The sequence below is a fragment of the Eretmochelys imbricata genome, chromosome 19, assembly GCF_965152235.1.
Source record: "Eretmochelys imbricata isolate rEreImb1 chromosome 19, rEreImb1.hap1, whole genome shotgun sequence".
In the NCBI taxonomy this organism is placed as follows: domain Eukaryota; kingdom Metazoa; phylum Chordata; order Testudines; family Cheloniidae; genus Eretmochelys; species Eretmochelys imbricata.
Window position 1 is genome coordinate 12,906,890 of NC_135590.1, and position 21,773 is coordinate 12,928,662.

General features: G+C 48.0%; 1 protein-coding gene across 1 annotated transcript; it reads left to right on the top strand.

The window, feature by feature from the left end:
• The first annotated feature begins 235 nt into the window (after positions 1-235).
• LOC144277406 (putative transmembrane protein 244) lies at positions 236-21,422 on the top strand. The gene is made up of 6 exons (XM_077838165.1): positions 236-271; positions 2,369-2,454; positions 4,013-4,086; positions 4,502-4,627; positions 20,996-21,040; positions 21,331-21,422. The coding sequence occupies exons 1-6, from the start codon at positions 236-238 to the stop codon at positions 21,420-21,422; spliced, it is 459 nt and encodes a 152-aa protein (XP_077694291.1).
• Positions 21,423-21,773: the final 351 nt, after the last annotated feature.

Here is a 21,773-nt window from a genome sequence, read left to right on the forward strand (position 1 = left end):
GACGTCCTGTAATGATCCCAGGACTGGACACAGTCTGAGCAGTGGCTGCCTTCTTTCTCTTCACTGGCTCCTCTCCCTGCCTGTCTGATCTTTGCCTCTAGCAGGCGTTGCAGCTTCGTCTCTCTTCCCCTGCCACGGAAGCCCGGGTTACCTCTCCTAGAGCATCTCAGCAAGAGATATCCCCGGGCTACACGTCCTGGAGCCTGGCCTGTGCTGTTATGAACCTTCCCCACGCATGGCCTTCCAAAGCGGCAGTGTGCCAGGCATCAAGGTAAAGCCCAGAGGAACAGCTGCTTTGCTTTGGGGAGCAGGGCAAAGCCCAGCAGTGCTGGCTGGGGCAGGGTTTATGGGTCAGCAGCGGCATCTGGGCCTGATGAGATTGCAGGATCATGTGACACGGATTCTGCTGTAAGCAATAAAGGTAAAAGAAGGGGGAGAGCCGGGAGGTGAGGGGCGGGGGAGAGAATTTGCTGCTTCAGAAAACCAAAGATCGGCCTCCCAAAGGTGCTGAAGCTCAAGGCTTTTCCAGCCCTGCCGGCAAGCTGCTTGGGGCAGATGGAAGAGCAGCCAGTAGCAGGAGTGGTTTAGTTAAAAGCAAAGTTTCGTTAACATAAAAGGCAGCCGGTGAAATTGTTTCAAGCAGCATAATTCACACTGGAGCTAATTCTTGCAGGGAAGCAGGAATCATCTCTCCCTGGTACTCCAATAACCCCTTCTCTGACCCGGCTGGATCCAAAGGGAGCTAGGGGGCAGGGGCAGAGAAACCAGCTATTCAAATGAAATTCCCAGCTACAGGAACCAGGCTTCAGCTGCCTCCCTTGGGTGCGTTTCCCAGCCAGACACTTGATGTGCCCCCCTCACCTGTCTTTCTCCTCCCCAGACTGAGTGCTTCCGATAACTGGTCAAGGCACAGGTGCTTGGGACCTCTCAAGAGCTAATCCAAGATCAATAAACATACATACTGAACTATCCAACAGTGCACTTTGCAACCTGATCTGGGCTCTTTGGCGCTCTCGGGCCCTGCGTTTGTCCCTCACCCTCTGCACTGCTGCTGGGATGGGACTGTCTTGGGAGCAGTTGGATACATTCTCCATCGCTTCCACCCCCACAAAAATATTGGGTCAAGTCAAGTGAAGAACAGATGGGCAGGGTGCTAGAATGGAGAGAGGATGGCCTGCTGGTTAGGGTGTTTGCCTGGCATGCAGGAAGCCTATGATCTGTCCCCTGCTCTGACACAGATGTCCTGCGTGACTTTGGGTAAGTCTCTTAGCCTCTCTGTGCCTCAGTCTCCCCTCAGTATTATGGGGATAACAGCCCAGCCCTGCCTCACAAAGGGGTTGTGAGAGGAACACATTAAACATTGTGAGGAGCTCAGTAGCTGTGGTGATGGGGGCCAGAGAAATACACCTACCTTCTGAGAATACCCCTGTGCAGGGGGATGTCCTAGCTGGTGCAAAGACTCTACAGCCCTGCTCCCCATCCCCCATGGTATGGGCAGAGACAGGAGGAACTAGCCATTCCTTCAGGTAGCACTGGATCTGTTGCCTCTTATAAAGCACACAATACAGCTGTTATGAGCCATTTTCTGAGCACCTTTTCAGTGGAACATCCATTCACTTCAGTGGATTGGCAGAATGTATGTCCTGCATCATCTTCCTGAAGTAGATGTTAAAAAACAAGTCCTGTCTGTCCCACGTGGACACAAACTATCCCAGGGCAATGACTGGAAGAGGAGGGGTTTTGCCCTGGTGCCCTTGCCAAAATGCCTCCTAAGTTGTGTGGTGTTGTTATCTAGCTGTTGCCCTCCAACCCAGAGGTGGCTGCATTTCAGTGGTAGGGGATGGACACAATTTGTCCATTGTGGGGATGGACCTTGGGGATCCTTGACAGGAGCTGTAGAAATGTACGATTATTAACAATCCATTTGTAGCTGCATCATGCTTACCAGGAGTAATTGCTTGTGGAATCACCCTATCACAGGGTGGCATTTTGTCTCCCTTGAGGCTTGTGAGTCTGCTACTGCCTGGAACTATACAAACCTGTTACTTTAGCTCAGACAGCAGAGGCTTGTGGTTTTAGATCCAGAGCTCCCAGCATCAGTCCCTGCAAGTGACCCAGCCAGAGTCCTTGTTACACTTGTACAACCCCCGTAGAGTACTAGACATTTATTTAAATACATGTCACTGAAACAGATGAACGTAACACAGCGTTTCATTTCATAGGTGGCCCAAATCCAGTTGTTGCAGCTGCAACAGAATTCCCAGGAAACTCTCCTCTGCTGAAGATTTTTTCTGTGGTGAGATGGGAATAAACATCCCTCTCACTGCTGCATGTGCTGATCCTTGTGCTTTTCTGCTCTGATTTCCAGATCATCCTCATTCACCTGCTGTTGTGCCTGGTCACTTTCTACACAGTCTATTACATGATTGGAAGCATCTGCTCTGGAGCTTTCAGGTGAGGCTGCTCTTTTTGAACTGAGCAGAGCAGATCTTACACTGAGTTCATCTGAGTGAAATAAGGGGATCTGATTCAGTTAGCACAGTGTTGCCTTCCCTTGACTGGACTCTTCCAAAATGTGATGGTTAGGGTATGGGAGTCCTGCTTTTCTTTTCCCAGCCAGAGCCATGTGGCTCTTGCTCAGTGGTTTGTCTCACTGCTGAGCACTTATTTTATTTTCAGTCTAGTTTAGTGTTGATGAAACATACCAGGCTGCACAGCCCTGGAGCCTGGCATTCTCTTTATCCACAGAACAATGACAATCCAGACAGCGGCAAGGTGAGCTTCTCATTAATGTGCCTCACACTGGTCCAGCAAGGCCATCTCTGTGTAGCTAAGGCACCTATCACGTCAAGGGTTACATCTTCAAAGCAGAGTTAGGCTGGGATTTTCAAGGGAATGTAAAGGAATCAAGCATGCAGGCCCAGATGCACAAAGATATTGAGGCACCTAACTCCCAATGATTTCAATGGGAGTTAGGAGCCTAAATACCTTTCAAGATGTGGGCTTCACCTCCCACTGAATTTCTCTAGAAGGTAGGCTCTTAATTCCTGAGTCTCTTTTGAAAATCCCAACCTAAATTATTGGCCTCTCTGCTGAGGCCAGCAAAGGGGGCCAGCGAGCACGAACTGGAGGAGGCAGTTTGTGTGAAGCAGACACCAGCCCAGTGGAAGCTGGACAGGCTGCCCCACAGGCTAGCAAACCAGCTTGCAGATGGCACAGTGGGTGCCATTTAAATGGCAACACTTGTCAGCCAATACTACACAGGCTCCATGTTTATATCCTGTTCTAGGCGGGGCTGTGATATGATGGATGTGGAGATACTCTGGAATAACTTATGGGCACTGTATGCTGACCTGGTTATTGGCATCTTTACTCTATGATACAATGGCTTAGTTTAAGAAGGGGAAGCAAGCAGGAAGGGAAAGAATGGCAGAAAATAAGCCACTTCTAAGCAAACTCTTGAGAGTTGTTGAGGCAATGCCAAGGCTGGAAAAGGCCTGGGAATGCAGAAGAACAAAGGACTTTTGGGAGGGTGAAGAAGGAACATGCTTTCTCTCTCTCTCAAGTTGTTTGGAGGAACCAGAGTGAGACACGGGCACCCAAAGGCGTGTGAGAAGAATTTAGGCCTGCCTAGGATACCATCAGAGGATAAGTCTTTGGTTAAATAGATGTGTGTAGATGGTTGTTTTAAAATTATTTTTCTCTAAATGCTTTGTTCCTACTGAAAAATAAACAATGAGCTGGTTTAAGAAGGCTGTTGGATCACTGTATAGAATTCCACTCCAGGAGGGGTAAAGGCACAAGGCCTGCCACCTGAGGGAGAGCACTCAGAGAGAACACAGAGTGGATAGAGATGCAGTTGGCCCTGTAACAATGACATGCGGTATCTCACATCTACCTGTGTAGTAACCATTGCAAATGTTGACTTTTTAGCGGGGATCAGTGTAACAGCCCTTGATCATTTTTAATTTCCTAAAATCTTTTCTCTCTCTCTCTTTTTTACCCCTTCCAGGCTGGACACATTTGATGGACTTATCCCCTTTGAATTTAACACAGAACCATCTCACTCAAATCCCAAATATCTGGGTAAGTGGTGTGGGGCAATGAGGCCGCTTTGGAATGGATAAAAACACAGGAATCTTTCAAGGCCAAAAGTGTGTTAATATCTGACTGTGAGAGAACAGGATGTGTGAGGTTGGAGGGATGGACTGTGAGCACAGCCACTGGGAAAACAGTGAAGTGGTCCCTTGCTATTGCGAGGAGACAGCACTGTATTTCTTTGCCTTATGGGAATGGACTTTGTGTACTGGTAGTACCTCCCATTGGAATCAGCAGAATCTGTATTCCAATAAACTGTGTCAGAACATTAACTCCAGGATAATTTTGAGGTTTTTCCTTTGTGTCCCATGGGCAGGGACTCTGTACCTCCAGGGCTCCCTGCTGTGAGATGTATCTGCCTTTACTCCAGAATAAGGGTTGTTTTCCCTTCTCATTTCTCTAGTGAATTTGCTGTCCATGGAACTGACCTACTTCACCAGCGGCCTTCTCTTTGCTGCTCTGCTGAAGCGATGGGTCTGGGACTATGCCATCACTGTCACACTGGTCCACGTGGCACTGACGTCTGTAGGTGAGTTTGAGCCAGGTGGACTCCACACATGATGTAGTGTTTGAAAGTTTGTTGAGTCACCTGGAGAAAAAACAAGTGTTTTCATTTTGAACCCATACAAGCTCAGGTTAAGCGTCTACCAGTCTTCCTCCCAAGCTAAGCAGACTCAAGCTGTCTCAGCGCTTGGATGGGAGACGTTAAAGACGCACCCAGGTGTTAGAGGAAGTGATGCTGATGATTCCATTGGTAGCGCTTCTCCCTCTGAGTCAGTATCAAGCCAGCATACCAGTGCCGTGCTATACTGGGGGGCAAAGAGTGCCGCGAGACCTGCTGTCTCTTGCATGAGATATAAAACTGAGGTCCTGACCACAGCGTCCCATGGCACTTCTTGTAAGGAGTGGGTTGTTCCAGTCAAATTAATTTAACTAATAGCATTCAACTGTATACTTCAATGCCCAATACAGTTTCAACTGGAAGTGGGTTTTTTCCTTCCTGTCCTTAGCTATAGTATAATAGTGCTGTGTGTTTTTACACCACTGCTGTTTTCCACCCTAGCAGTGGCTGATGTTCAGTGGCAGGTGCATGTTTCTGAATAGCTCCATGCCTTAGCATGGTTTTAAGAATAAATCCAGAAGGAATTTCACAGTTTCCCTACAACTGGACCTGAAACTTGCCTTGGTGACGCAGTGACTTTGATAGTTAGCTGGACTGTGACTTTTGCAAAATGCTCATGTGCCATTGCCCAGTCACCCACACGCTTTTCTCTTGCTCTTTTAAAAGCTGCCTTCCTTCCAGTGCTGTGTATTAAAGTTACTACCTCTGATTTATTCCTTTTCTTTCTCCTCTTCCCTGCCCTTTCCTCCCCACCCCCTTCCTTTTTTGTTATTTGTTCAAAACCGAGATCTGAAGTCTGTGGCTTGACCCTCTCTCTGGTAGGAGTAAACTGGGGCCAGCCACTGTTCAGAAATTTGCCTATAGCAGTTGGAGGTGGTATAGGGGCTTCAGGTGGGTTGTGGAGACCCTGATGTCTCTGGGCACGGCAAAAGGGGCTGTCAGGTGGGAACTGAGATCCCTGAAGGTTCTGTGGCACTTGACAGGGCTGGTAGATGGAACTTCAGGGCTCCGTAGGGTCCATGGCAGTTGGGGGATGGACCCTTGGGGCTCTGTAGGGTCCATGGCAGTTGGGGGATGGACTCTTGGGGCTCCGTAGGGTCCATGGCAGTTGGGGGATGGACCCTTGGGGCTCCGTAGCATCCCTGGCAGTGGATGGGACTGGTGGATGGAACTTCAGAGCTCTGAAGAATCCATGGCAGGGGGCAGATCAGAATGCACCGATGCAAACTCCCTTTCTATTCCTTTCTCCCTCCCCATGCTATGCCCCACTACAACTGAACATAATAATATTTAAAAGACTAATGATCCAGCGAGACCAAAAATTGAAAACAGCTTCAAAGTAAATATGAACATTACAAAAAACAGTGCTACTGAAATGGCTTCCAAATGGGTTTGTCACTTCTAGTCCTGGCCTGTGTGTTTGTTCTGTCCCATTAACTCCTGCGCCATGTGGAACAGCCTCTTTCTTCCTACCCATAGCGGCTACAATGAACGCGGGGGAAGAGGGCTTCATTTGTCTTGCAGCACAAGTTCAGCAAGGCACATGCCACCATCTGCGTCCCACTGGTGCTAATGGGGTGGAAACGGACCCATCATTCCTCAGCAAAGGGGCTGAGAGCCTGCCACCCCCGTCCATTAGCTTCCTGGTTCTGTTTTTAGAGAGAGACTAATTGCTTACTCACAAACAAAGCCATTTTACCAGGAGAAAAGCAGCTCCCATTTATCCATGGGGAGGCGTGCCGTGCAGCTTCTGATCCACATTTATTCTGCCTGCCTATTAGGTCCATTGCATTGATCTCTGAGATGGCATGATTTATATGCTCAAGGCTTGACATGAACGACTGCAGCTGCTTCCGCTGCAACCGCACAGCTCCCTGTCTGTCGGAGAGGAACTTTAGTGCTCCAGGATTGAGATGGATGGACAGAAAGAGTAGGGAAGGCAAATTAATGGATGACAGATGCATGAAGAAACACATGAGGGAAGGAATGAGGAACAGATATATGAATAGATGGATTGACTAGCAAAGAGATGGATGACCGAGGATCGGGTGTAGCAGAACAGAGCAATAGCCTATTCAGTCCAGCATCCTGTTGTGGCCAACAGTGAATGCTCCAGAAGAAGATAATGAGCCCCTCTCACCACTATGCACTCAGTTGCACAGACTGCACCTGACCAGTTGTGCAATACTAAATCTGCTTTCATAAGGATCTTAGAGAAACAAGGTGGGTGAGGTAATACCCAAAGCTAGAAAGCTTGTCTCTCTCACCAACAGAAGTGGGTCCAATAAAAGATATGATCTTACCTACCTTATTTCTCTAAGATCCTGGGACTAGCACAGCTCCAACAACATTGCATTCATGAGCATCTGTAATTCCTGTCCCAGATCCTGGTACTGTGATGCTAGACTCATTCATAGACAAGACCGATCCTTTTTGAACTGCACTAAGCTGCTTACCACAATAGCAGCATTCTGTGCATAGGACCTGATCCAAAGCCTATGGACATCCATGGACTGCAGTAGGCTTTGGCTTGTGCCATATTGTATCCTAGTATTTAGCCATTTTAAATTTGGATAGGCATTTAATATATCCCGTGTTTTATTGCCTTTTACTTGGGAGTGCCCTTTGGTAATAGAGTGGATAGAAAGCAGCCTGACTGCCCTTCTGTGTCCCATTCATTATTTCAAATCCCTCAGTCACATCTCCTTTTACTCTTCCTCCTTTCCACCGATACACGTCTAGCCTACCTCCCCTGCCCTTCTCTGGGCTTTTCCATACATGCATTTTTAGACACAACCTGTCTCTGTGTGGCCTTTAATACTCTTAACACAGGGTGCTTTAATTCCATTTAATGTAACTTGCTATTCAGAATCCAAGTGAGGAGTTTAAGTTGCTTTTCCCCCTTTGAGAAAACCAGCATTCAGAAAATCAAAGGTTTCAGAGTAACAGCCGTGTTAGTCTGTATTCGCAAAAAGAAAAGGAGTACTTGTGGCACCTTAGAGACTAACCAATTTATTTGAGCATGAGCTTTCGTGAGCTACAGCTCACTTCATCAGATGTATCAAAAATCAAAGTAACTAACCTTAGTAAAAAGAGAGCATAAAGCACGGATGTGCCTGTCTCTTGCACCTTCCACGGGGGGTCTCAAAACCCATTCGTGAGTTAAATCTACACTCTGGAGCTGGAGCTAACAGCACTTCCTTTTTTATAAACAGTTGGGAAAACTGTCAAAAAAGGGGGAAGTGACATGTCCCGCAAAGTCTGTGGCAGGCATAGAACAGGGTTTGGGTCTGAGCAGTTCAGTTCCCTACTCTACACAGACTTCCTGTGTGGCCCTGGGCAACTCATTTAGCCTCTGTGTCCCAGATCCACAAAGGTGCTTAAATCCCAGTTTTAGGCACCACTGCAATCCACAAACTCCCCTGCTTGGCTGGTGCTGAAATGTTCAGGGTAAAAGTTCCCCCTGTGCCTACGTTTCTGCCTTTGAGTATGCACATTGCTGCCTCTCTCTAGGCATCAGGACACCAATCTCAGGCCTAAGCCCCAGAGCAATGCACAAACTGGCAGAAGAGCGGTAGAGGAGCATCTATCTCTCACCCACGGGGCCTGATCCAGCAGATGTGCTGCTCAGAGGCTGCCTACTGGATCAGGTTGTTGCTGGCACCCAGTGCCAGAGGCGAACAACAGCAAGGTTTGTTGCCCGGTGTGCGTCACCCAATAATCACAACAGGGTGGAGAAGCAGAAAAGTTTATTTGCAGCTGCAAACAAGGTACAGGAAGAATAGAATCTCAAATCCTGTACCCAGAGCAGGAAGTTACACAGGAAGTTACATCCTTTCTTCAGCATACTTGTCCAATAGCAAGCTGCCTTAAGTATCCATATAGTCAGCCAATCCAGTTACCAGTTTGTTCCCTCGTTCTCTGTACCATCTGTTAAACGATACATAAAGCTGCTTTATTCAGCATTGTTCTTCCGTATCTGCCCTGTTTGGCCTTGTTTAGTTTCAGGCAGTCTGACTTTGCAACATATTGTTGCAGATCCTCAGCATAACTGCTGCGAGTGCCTCCTGACGGGGGGGGCCAAGGACACTTGGGCCTAGTACGCATAACTGGTGCGAGTGCCTCCAGCGGGGGGAGGACACTTGGGCCTAGTGCGAGGAGGCTTCATCGACACTCGTGGTCTTCCATCCCCTCGAGTTACCTAGTGACCATGCCCCAGTGTCCCCAACAACTACTCCCTCCTTTGAGAACACTCAACAGCCTTGGCTCTGAGTTTTCTCACTTGGGCTACGTATTTCTTTACAATAGGACTTTGCATAAGCACTTTGTGATAGCCCTGAAGAGAATGACTCATTAACTTTTGCAAAAGGGTCCTGACACATGATACTGCACAGCATAATACCATTAATACAAGCAATACAGGAAAGAGAAGTTTCAATAACAAGCTAAATAAACCACCAAGCCAAAAAGACAAACCCCAGCCTGAAAACAAGGTTTGCAACCAATCGCTCTCAGGGGCAGTATAGGCAACCTGTGCTCCGGCTCGGGCATGGGCCTCAGCCTGTACCACCTTTTCATAGATCTCATAACTGCTATCATTTACATATACACAACATCGGGGCCCGACGAGGGCACAAACCCCTCCTTGGGATGCCAAGAGATAGTCCAAAGCCAGCCTATTTTGGAGGGAAAACGTCCTGAGCTGCTGTACCTCTTTATTTAATATTTTTACTGCTGACCCTAAATCACTAACCGAGTCCTCTAACTCTAAAGCAACTTTCTCAAGTACCATTTGCAGCCTTACAGTATAGCGGCCTATGCATGCCATGGCTGGCCCTGTAAACAGTGGCGCTATTCCCAGTACAGAGCACCTTACAAGCTTCTCGGTTGTGAGGGAATTCTTTATATTGCCCTCCAATGCCGTAGTCAGTCGCCGCAGGGTCTTTTCTTGTGACTCAACAGGGGTATCTCGGGCATTTCTAATCTTTCCTTTGGGCAGTGTAGCAGTTATTGACAAATGAGGAACTCCATGAGCTATATAACAGCTACCTGTCCAGTTGGCTGGCAGCACCTTGTAAGCCTTTTGGCCACATACAAAATAGTGACCCTGTAGGGCCCAGTAAGGACTGTTTTTTAAGGGGATTCCTGGGATATTTAAGGCTGCTTTGGCTGCTTTTCCAAACAGTTCATATGCCCCTAAGGGGGCATCCCATCCTCCTGATTGGGTACAAGTGGGAGTGTTTCTAATTGTGCCGTTCAAATTACACTCGCCATAGGGACCACTACAAACCCACCATTGGCTTGTTACATTGGAGATATTAACTGTACGGCAAGTTATATTTCCAAACCCTTCTTTTGTGGTAAGATTATTTGTAAGAGTTTCCCTAAAAGGGGAGGAACCATTACACCCACACTGCTGACCTCCCCTCTTGGTCTTTATCCAATACCCATCAGCCCACTGTGTAATAACACAGGAGCTCTTTCCCACAGGACGCCCATAGTGATCAGATTGGTTTCGAGTAAAAGAAAATACTCCCTCAATGAGTACTGCAACCGAATACTCCTGTGGCTTGCTGTAAAGAGGTCTTGTTCCAGAACGGCGAGTCCGTTCTTTCCTGCTCTTTGGTGGTGGCTAATTCTGCTAGGGTCAGGGGCAGCATGTCAAGGGGCATTCCCATTTTGGGGGACAGTGGAGTTGGAGCACATACCCAGCAATCAGTCTGGTTTGTTAAAGTAGCAACATGGTGCACAAGCGAAACAAAGGAGTTATGCTCCCGATATGCACAATTTGGAAATACCAATATAGAGAATAACAATGTTACCCAATTAATTATCACCAGAGTCTTCCCAACCCAGGGTCTCCAGTACCTGGGTGGGCCCATTTTAGCGTTAAGGTGCCCGCTATTTGTGTCTCTTAAACAGTAGCTTTAGCCCGAGATCGTCACTGGATGAGGAGTCAGCAGGTTGGACGGTCCACGGTTCTGCTGACGAGGGGGCGGGTACTGCCTTCAGACAAGAGTGATGGATCCAGTTCTTGTGTCCCTCGACCTTTGCTGCTGTATGGGAGATCAGCAGGATGGTATAGGGTCCTTTCCACTTTTCCTGGAGAGGCTCGTCTTTCCAGGTACGAACAAGCACAGAGTCGCCGGGCTGTAAGGAGTGGACGGGAGAGTCCAAGGGGAGAGGCTGGGAATCCTTGGTATACCTGTGAAGAGACAAGAGAACAGCAGACAGGGAACACACATACTGAGACAAAAAAAACATTACCCAACTCCCATTCCCCTGACAGAACCGGGGTGCCATTCATAGGCCATGCCCTTCCAAACATAATTTCAAAGGGACTAAGCCCTAATCTACCCTTTTGGAGAACGCGGATATGGAGTAGGACGAGGGGCAAAGCATCAGGCCATCGCAGTGAGGCTTCTTGGCACACTTTTGAGAGATGCTGTTTAAGGGTCTGACTGGTACGCTCCACTACCCCACCGGCTTGCGGTCTCCAGGGCGTATGGAGTTTCCAGGGGATCTGTAAGGCATTTGAGATGTTTTGGATGATTTTTGACGTGAAGTGTGTCCCGTTGTCAAATTCCATCCACCGGGGGAGTCCAAAGCGAGGAACGATCTACTTAACAAACTTGAGGGCCACTGTTCTGGCAGTGCAATTACGCATGGGAAGGCTTCTGGACATCCGCTGAAGCGATCCACTAAGACAAGGAGATATTTGAACACTTGGGTCTGGGAAAACTCAGTAAAATCTATTTGCCACACTTGTCCGGGGCCCGGAGCGGGTTCTAGGGCAGCTGGTGGCACAGGATGTCCCGGTCGGGGGTTATTCTTTTGGCAGACTAAGCAGTCCGCTTGTACCTGGGCAGACAGGGGTAAGAGTCCAGATGTGATAAAGTATTTTCCCATTAGTTGGATAAATGCTTCCCTGCCAGCATGAGTAGTTTGATGTAGTTTCTGCAGCACCGGCCGGATCAGGCCCTTTGGTAGGAGGACCTTCCCTTCTGGGGAATGGAGCCATCCCTCCTTTTCCTGGAGACCGAGTTTGTCAGTTAGCTGTCTCTCCTCCCCAGAGTACTGAGGGGTTGGAAGTTCCCCTACTGATGGGATAAGGGCATGCATATGGGCGTTCTCAGTCTGAGGGGATGGCAGGGTGGCAGCATGCTTAGCCTCTCTATCTGCCCGGGCATTACCTCTGGCCACATCTTGATCTTCCCTTTGATGGGCTTTACAGTGTACCACCGCCACTTCCAAGGAAAGTTGTACGGCTTCTAGGAGCCAGAGGATTTGGGGCCCGTACTTGACTGGGGAGCCTTGGGCTGTCAGCATTCCCCTTTGCTTCCATAGGCCAGCATGAGCATGCAGCACACCAAAAGCATACTTTGAATCAGTAAAAATGTTGACCCGCTTTCCTTTTGACAGTTCAAGTGCACGGGTCAGGGCTATTAGTTCGGCAAGCTGGGCAGAGGTCCCAGCAGGCAAACCTTCAGCTTCCACAGTGTCATGGAGGGTCACAACAGCATAACCCGCCCTCCTTTGCCCATTTATTACAGTACTGCTACCATCAGTGTACCACTCATAATCTGCATTTGGGAGGGGTACATCCTTTAAATCCAGACGGCTGGAGTACTGGGCATCTATGATCTCTAAACAGTCATGTTTCTGTTCCTCTGTTTCTGGCAAGAGGGTGGCTGGGTTAAGGGAGGGGCAAGGCTGTAAGGTGACTTCAGAGTTCTCTAACAGCTTAGCCTGGTACCAAGCAATCCGAGCCTGGGTGAGCCAGAGCCCTCCCTTTGCATCCAATAAGGCTCGGACCATATGGGGAGTACAGATTTGCATAACCCCTCCCAATGTTAGCTTCTCGGCTTCCTCAAGCACTAGGGCAGTAGCTGCGACCGCCCGTAAACATGCCTGCCAACCCTTTGCAACCTGATCCAGTTGCTTAGAAAAATAAGCCACGGGACGTCTCCATGCTCCTAACAGCTGTGTGAGCACTCCTAGGGCCACTCCCTTTCGTTCATGTACATACAACTGAAACGGCTGAGAGAGATCCGGCAGGCCCAGAGCCGGGGCTTCCATCAAACTTCCTTTTCAAGATTTTAAATGCCCTGTCAGCCTCTGGGGTCCAACAGAAGGGGTCATGATCTGCTCCTTTTACACAGTCGTACAGGGGTTTAGCCCATAGTCCAAACTCTGGGATCCATATCCTGCAAAAGCCTGCCATACCCAGAAATGCCCTGAGCCGCTTACGATTACTTGGGGTAGGAACTTGGCATATAGCTTCCTTCCTTTCGTTTGAAAGCTGACGCTCCCCTTGCCGTATGTGGAACCCGAGGTCCCGTACCTCTGGGAGGGCGATTTGAGCCTTACTCCGTGCTACCCGATATCCCCGGAGTCCAATAAAATTCAGGAGGCTCACGGTGGCTTTAAGGCAGGGGGTTTGGCCCACAGTGGCAATTAACAAATCATCTACATACTGCAGAAGGAGGGCCTCCTCATTAACCCACTCCTCTAGGTCCCTGGCTAGAGCCTGGCCAAAGAGGGTGGGGGAGTTTTTAAATCCCTGGGCCAACACTGTCCAGCAAAGTTGCTTTTTAACCCTATTTTGGTCCTCCCACTCGAAGGATAAGATCTCCTGTGACGGGGTGGCAACTGGGATGGTAAAGAAAGTATCTTTCAGATCGAGGACTGAAAAATGGGTATACTGTCCCCCTATAAAGAAAAGGAGTACTCGTGGCACCTTAGAGACTAACCAATTTATTTGAGCATGAGCTTTCGTGAGCTACAGCTCACTTCATCGGATGCATACTGTGCAAACTGCAGAAGACATTATATACACAGAGACCATGAAACAATACCTCCTCCCACCCCACTCTCCTGCTGGTAATAGCTTATCTAAAGTGATCATCAAGCTGGGCCATTTCCAGCACAAATCCAGGTTTTCTCACCCTCCCCCCCCCCCCACAAACTCACTCTCCTGCTGGTAATAGCCCATCCAAAGTGACCACTCTCTTTAAAATGTGTATGATAATCAAGGTGGGCCATTTCCAGCACATATACAGGTTTTCTCACACACCCCCCACCCCCTTTTTTCAAAAAAACACACACACAAAAACTCACTCTCCTGCTGGTAATAGAAAAGGAGTACTTGTGGCACCTTAGAGACTAACCAATTTATTTGAGCATGAGCTTTCGTGAGCTACAGCTCACTTCATCGGATGCATACCGTGGAAACTGCAGCAGACATTATATACACACAGAGATCATGAAACAATACCTCCTCCCACCCCACTGTCCTGCTGGTAATAGCTTATCTAAAGTGATCATCAAGTTGGGCCATTTCCAGTACAAATCCAGGTTTTCTCACCCTCCGCCCCCCCCCCCCCCCCCACACACACAAACTCACTCTCCTGCTGGTAATAGCCCATCCAAAGTGACAACTCTCTTCACAATATGTATGATAATCAAGGTGGGCCATTTCCTGCACAAATCCAGGTTCTCTCACCCCCTCACCCCCCTCCAAAAACCACACACACAAACTCACTCTCCTGCTGGTAATAGCTTATCCAAAGTGACCACTCTCCCTACAATGTGCATGATAATCAAGGTGGGCCATTTCCCGCACAAATCCAGATTTTCTCACCCCCCCACCCCCATACACACACAAACTCACTCTCCTGCTGGTAATAGCTCATCCAAAGTGACCACTCTCCCTACAATGTGCATGGTAATCAAGGTGAGCCATTTCCAGCACAAATCCAGGCTATCTCACCCCCCCCCTTTTTTTTTCCCAGGGACACACACACACACACAAACTCGCTCTCCTGCTGGCAATAGCTCATCCAAACTGACCACTCTCCAAGTTTAAATCCAAGTTTAACCAGAACGTCTGGGGGGGGTAGGAAAAAACAAGGGGAAATAGGCTACCTTGCATAATGACTTAGCCACTCCCAGTCTCTATTTAAGCCTAAATTAATAGTATCCAATTTGCAAATGAATTCCAATTCAGCAGTTTCTCGCTGGAGTCTGGATTTGAAGTTTTTTTGTTTTAAGATAGCGACCTTCATGTCTGTGATTGCGTGACCAGAGAGATTGAAGTGTTCTCCGACTGGTTTATGAATGTTATAATTCTTGACATCTGATTTGTGTCCATTTATTCTTTTACGTAGAGACTGTCCAGTTTGACCAATGTAAATGGCAGAGGGGCATTGCTGGCACACGATGGCATATATCACATTGGTGGATGTGCAGGTGAACGAGCCTCTGATAGTGTGGCTGATGTTATTAGGCCCTGTGATGGTGTCCCCTGAATAGATATGTGGGCACAGTTGGCAACGGGCTTTGTTGCAAGGATAAATTCCTGGGTTAGTGGTTCTGTTGTGTGGTATGTGGTTGCTGGTGAGTATTCGCTTCAGGTTGGGGGGCTGTCTGTAGGCAAGGACTGGCCTGTCTCCCAAGATTTGTGAGAGTGTTGGGTCATCCTTCAGGATAGGTTGTAGATCCTTAATAATGCGTTGGAGGGGTTTTAGTTGGGGGCTGAAGGTGACGGCTAGTGGCGTTCTGTTATTTTCTTTGTTAGGCCTGTCCTGTAGCAGTTCCTTCAGGGAACTTCTTTACTTCTTTACTTCTGGGAACTCTTCTGGCTCTATCAATCTGTTTCTTCACTTCCACAGGTGGGTATTGTAGTTGTAAGAAAGCTTGACAGAGATCTTGTAGGTGTTTGTCTCTGTCTGAGGGGTTGGAGCAAATGCGGTTGTATCGCAGAGCTTGGCTGTAGACGATGGATCGTGTGGTGTGGTCAGGGTGAAAGCTGGAGGCATGCAGGTAGGAATAGCGGTCAGTAGGTTTCTGGTATAGGGTGGTGTTTATGTGACCATTGTTTATTAGCACTGTAGTGTCCAGGAAGTGGATCTCTTGTGTGGACTGGACCAGGCTGAGGTTGATGGTGGGATGGAAGTTGTTGAAATCATGGTGGAATTCCTCAAGGGCTTCCTTTCCATGGGTCCAGATGATGAAGATGTCATCAATATAGCGCAAGTAGAGTAGGGGCGTTAGGGGACGAGAGCTGAGGAAGCGTTGTTCTAAATCAGCCACAAAAATGTTGGCATACTGTGGGGCCATGCAGATACCCATAGCAGTGCCGCTGATCTGAAGGTATACATTGTCCCCAAATGTAAAATAGTTATGGGTAAGGACAAAGTCACAAAGTTCAGCCACCAGGTTAGCCGTGACATTTCCATCCCACCATCAACCTCAGCCTGGTCCAGTCCACACAAGAGATCCACTTCCTGGACACTACAGTGCTAATAAACAATGGTCACATAAACACCACCCTATACTGGAAACCTACTGACTGCTATTCCTACCTACATGCCTCCAGCTTGTGGGATATAGTCCTGTTTCCCAAAGCGCATTCCGCTGGGGCATACACTGGGCACTTGGTGTCTCTGCCTGTGGCTCCCACCACGGTAACGGAATCTGCTACTGGCAACTGAAGGGGTCGATTTACAGCAGTTTGTGCCGCTCCAGAGTCCACTAAAAAATCTATTTCTGAGCTTCCCACCCTCATCTTTACTCAGGGTTCCGGGGGTAGGGTGGTCCGTGTCCCCTGACACCCCTATTCCTGCTCCGCCATCACCATCATAGAGGCACCCCCCTTTTCTTTCCTCTTTGGGCACTCATTTTTCCAGTGTCCCTCTTGTCGACACAAGGCACACGGGTTGCGACCCAGTTGTCTCTCCTGCGAGCCCGGACGTTCGCGTCCACGGCTCCTTCCTCCCCGGCCACTTCCCTTAGTGCTGGCCTGTACCGCTGTTACCATCAGTCTCACTTGCTTTCTCTCCTTCTCTGTCTCTCTGACTATAAGCTCAGTTTGCAGTCTCTAAGATTTGTGCCATGGTCATGCCCATTAAATCCTCCTTTTTTTGTAACTTTCTCTTAATATCAGGGACTGCTCTGCTCGTAAAAATTCCCTTAATAATTGACTCAGTTGCCTGATCATCAGGGTCTGCATTAGTGTTCTGTCGAATCGTGTCCCTAATACGCTGTAGAAAGGCCCCTGGGCTTTCTTTTAAATCCTGCATTACTTCATATGGCTTTGCCCAATTATTATGTTGGACAGCCGAGTGACGGAGTCCATGCAAAAGCAACTCCTTATAGGAGGTAAGGCGGGTCATATCCCCAGGATTATTTGGATCCCACCTGGGGTCTGCTCGGGGGACTTGTGCATCCGGGTCAGGGACATTAATACAATCCCAGTCGTACCGTTTCTGCGCCTCCTCCCTTACCTTGGACACAACCCGTTATCTTTCAACCTCAGACAATAGGGTTTGCAGGAGGATGTTACAATCATCCCAATCCGGCTTGTGGCTGCTAAGACATCCCTCAAAAACTGAAATAAACCTACTTGGGTTGGTGGAAAACTCCCCTGCTTGGGCTTTGAAAGCAGCCAAATCCACAGGGTTAAATGGCACATGAGTATAAACCTGCATAGTCGTGGCCGGACGCCTGTCCGATCCAGACCGGGCGACTTTAGTTTCGGTGATTAAGGGGTATAAGCCAACCGTTGGGGACCTACATGGTGTGGGTGTAGGGGCCGAAGGGGACACCGGCTCTGCCATGACAGTGGGGGTGGGGGTCTGGGGACTAACATTAGCTGCTACCGAACCAGTCGGAGTCAGATTACATTGCTGTAAAATATCTGGTCGAGTACATAAAGCCAGAAACAAATGCGCATACATATGTTCATTCCATTTCCTTGTTCTCTGACAGAACAGGAGTAACTGGAGGATCGTGTTGTAATTAATTGACCCTCTTGGTGGCCACCACTCCTGGTCCTCTAGTTGATATTGAGGCCAGTCAACTGTACAGAATCGTTTTAATTGACTCTTAGTCATCGGATCTGCACCAAATACCTTCCAGTTTGCTAGAATGCATTCTAGGGGTACACCATGCCCTACCCCCTGAGCTCTGTCCCTGTCCCATATCTACAGGGTAACTCTGGGCATCCCCAGGTTCCAACAGAGCATACAATCCAGATTTCAAAAAGGTTCCTACCTTATCCAAGGGACCGGTTCCCCACCGTTGCCCGCAGCTGCTCCTCCCCTATGCCCAAGGGACCGGTTCCTCACCGTCACCCACAGCTGCTTCTCCACTATATGAGTGCGTTGCACCGTTGTGCCCTCCAGGGTCGATCAAATTGCGTCTCCTCCGAGGCCCCCGATGAACTCACCGGTGCGCGCTGGGCGTCGGTTCTCGCCGCAATCCTTGACCTCCAGGAGGAGTCCGGGCAAGGCTAAATAGTGGCCTCGTAGCCCACCCAGGGACGCCAAAAGCTGTTGCCGGCACCCAGTGCCAGAGGCGAACAACAGCAAGGTTCATTGCCCGGTGTGCGTCACCCAATAATCACAATGGGGTGGAGAAGCAGAAAAGTTTATTTGCAGCTGCAAACAAGGTACAGGGAGAATAGAATCTCAAATCCTGCACACAGAGCAGGAAGTTACACAGGCTTTTATACATCCTTTCTTCAGCATACTTGTCCAATAGCAAGCTGCCCTAAGTATCCATATAGCCAGCCAATCCAGTTACCAGTTAGTTCCCTGGTTCTCTGTACCATCTGTCAAACGATACATAAAGCTGCTTTATTCAGCATTGTTCTTCCATATCTGCCCTGTTTGGCCTTGTTTAGTTTCAGGCAGTCTGACTTTGCAACATATTGTTGCAGATCCTCAGCATAACTGCTGCGAGTGCCTCCTGACGGGGGGGGCCAAGGACACTTGGGCCTAGTACGCATAACTGGTGCGAGTGCTTCCAGGCGGGGGGGGGGAGGGGACACTTGGGCCATAAGCGAGGGGGCTTCATCGACACTCGTGGTCTTCCATCCCCTCGAGTTACCTAGTAGCCATGCCCCAGTGTCCCCAACAAGGTCCCATTCAAAATCTGGTTGGAGGAGAAGGTGCTTCTGCCCACCTTATAACTTTTAGCCCAGTGGTTAGGGCACTCACCCAGATTGTGGGAGACCCAGGTTCAATTCCCTCCCCTGTCTGATGGGGAGAAAGGACTCAAACAGAGGTCTCCTACCTCAGGAGTGTGCCCTAACTACTGAGCTATAGGACACTCCAAGGTGAGACTGCCTCAGTCTCTCCTGTTGAAGGTGATGTGCTTTGGATAAATGCTTAAAGTGTCATTGGGCCAGAGAGAGGAAGTAAGAATGATTCTATAGTCTAGAGGTTAGGACACCCATGTGGGAGGCAGGAGGCCCACATGCTGGTTAATCTACTCCAGTGACTAATTGTTTATAAAAAGTAAACAGCTCCCACAGTAGAGATGGAGGGAGCCCCTCCCATCAGAATAGCCCATAGTTCAGCAGTTAGAGCACTCTTCTGCATGGAAACCCGTGTTCAAATCCTTCCTCCCCATCAGGGGAATTGAACCTGAGTCTCCCAGCTGAGTACTCTAACCACTGGCTCCTTTTCCTTCCTGTATTTTGTGTGGAGTGCTGCAGGTGCCTAACTCAAACCCACAAGAAATGACTGAGGCAAGGAGCTCCTGACTGTAGATTGCAAGCAAAGCTAGATGCCTAAATCCCTGAGAGGGGGATTGTTATGATCTCCCATTGGCTAGCTGAGGGAGCTCCCTGTCTAGTGTGGATCACATTGTACAGTGCATCTCTCCCTGCATTCATTGAATAGGAAACCTAGGCAGCTAACTCAGCACTTGGCCCTCACTTTGTTCCTGTGATTTTCCAGGCACCTCAAAGTTAAGCATTTTGATGCTCAGCATTGCAATGCCTAAGTCGCTTTGTGGCTCTGGGCCCCTGTGTTCTGAAAAAGGGAGCGAATAGTACATCACAAGGGTGCTGTGAAGATCTATGCATTAAAAGACTGTAAAGTGCTTTGAAAGCTACTGATGAAAAAGTGCTATAAAAGAGCTAGGTGATGTTATCTGCTGCTGCCTTCTGGTCCTGGAGTGAAGTCCTGGCAGAACTCCCACATACATCCAATGGGACCAAGATTTCACCCCTGGGTTTTAACCTCAAGACCTCTCATTATTCATGAACTTAAAAGTATACAGAAAGATCTCTCTATTTGCAGGAATAAAAGTCCAAATGTCTCAGAGGGAAGCATGCTATCGATTTTAGGTGCAGAACAGATTAAATTTGAAACAATTAACAGAATTAATATTAAATATTTTTAGGAAGCTAATTAAAAAAACCCCACGCACACAGTCCCCTGAACCATTATTAACGCAAACAAAACAGTACCAAGACTCTGAAAGCACAAGGAATTGAAACTGACTGGTCCACTCTAGTTTCATTTCAGAGTAACAGCCGTGTTAGTCTGTAATCGCAAAAAGAACAGGACTTGTGGCACCTTAGAGACTAACCAATTTATTTGAGCATAAGCTTTCGAGAGCTACAGCAGTCTCTAAGGTGCCACAAGTCCTCCTTTTCTAGTTTCATTGTTTAGGATGAGTGAGATTCACTCAAACAGGGCAAATGGTGAATTGGATTTTTTTTTTTCATTTTTATATTGAAGATGTTGCAAATTAAATGTCTTTAAAATCTGATTTTAATCTTAAGAGCAGAGCCAACTCTTGTGGTTTTTGTGTGTATGCCAGTCTCACACTATATGGTATTCTTAAAGCCCTGGCTCCTGGAGCCAGGTGTTTGAGATAGCTTCAGCTTTCATAAGCACATACACACATGCAAAATTCTAGCCCTTCTGACTGTGAAGAGAAGTTTGAAAATTTGACCCCTAATGGCTCTGAACCAGAAAGCACATAAAAAGTACCCAGAATATTTTAAAGACTTTTGATTTTTTTGGGGAGGAGCCTGCCATGATTTTGAATACTTGGGACTGGTAATGCTGTTTTAAGCATGCCCCTTAAAACACATAACTACACCCTTCAGCAGGAATACTGCCCCCTTCTAATCTATGGCACTCAACATCTTTCACACTGAGCCACGCAACTTTCCCCACTCCCACCCTGAAAAACCCAATTAGCCATTTAGTGATGGGTAAAAGCATGACAACGTTTAAGTGACTTGTGCCCCTGCAAAAACAAAAACAAAACCCCAAACCACAGAAAACAATCCCCAGCCAACACCACACCACACATAGAGGAAGTTAGTGCTAGAACCAGAAATAGAACCCAGGAGTCCTGACTCTTTAGGCCCCAGCTCTAATCACTAGACAGCACTGTTTTATCAGACTATTGATGGTTTTAATCTCATGGAGACTGTTAGCACTGACATGTTTGATCTGTCGTTTACAGCGATGGAACAGTTCCCTTTGGTGTGGCACTGGTGGCTAGCACTTGGTAAGCATTCAGATCATTTCCAGGTGGGCTCCCTTTATTTCCTCTTCCCAATACAGCTGTTAAAGGGGCACAGGTAAGGGTGCGAGCCCTACAACTATAACAAAGCTAAGATGGTTTGAATAGTCTAGAAGCAACCGCTTCGATTCAACCACAAGCAATTTTTAAAACAACTGAAGCACACCAGCTGGCCTCTAGCCCTGGGAGTTTGGTTTTTAAGTTAGTGATGGAGGAGGATGCAGTATCAGATATTGACAGTGCATTTCAAATACCCTTTTGCCTATTTCTTCCAGGCAGTGGCCTCTTTATCATGATTTTCAGTGGACAACTTGTGACCCACTTTGCTTGCTCTGACTCCAGTGATCCCACTTTGGACAGCTACTGACATTCTTGAGAGATTCAAGATCAAGGTACTTTACTTCCTAGATCTCCAAACCTGAGCATTTCATCTGAGCAGTATTTATAGGGGCTGCAGTGAGTTCAAGTAGCCGGGATAGAAAGAAGAAACGTACAATGCTTTCTGAGGAGTAACTATGCAACTGTGCACCACAAGCACTGAAGAGACCTAAATCCCATTTAGCCACCTCAAAATGATGCAGCATGGTTTGGCATGAATAAAAGCCATTAAGATCCTTTCATCTGAGAGAGGAAGGTCAAAGAGAAGCTCATACTAGAGAAACGCGGACTATTCCTCTGTGGGTAAGCTGAAAGGTGTTGACAGTCTATTTGGTCAAGT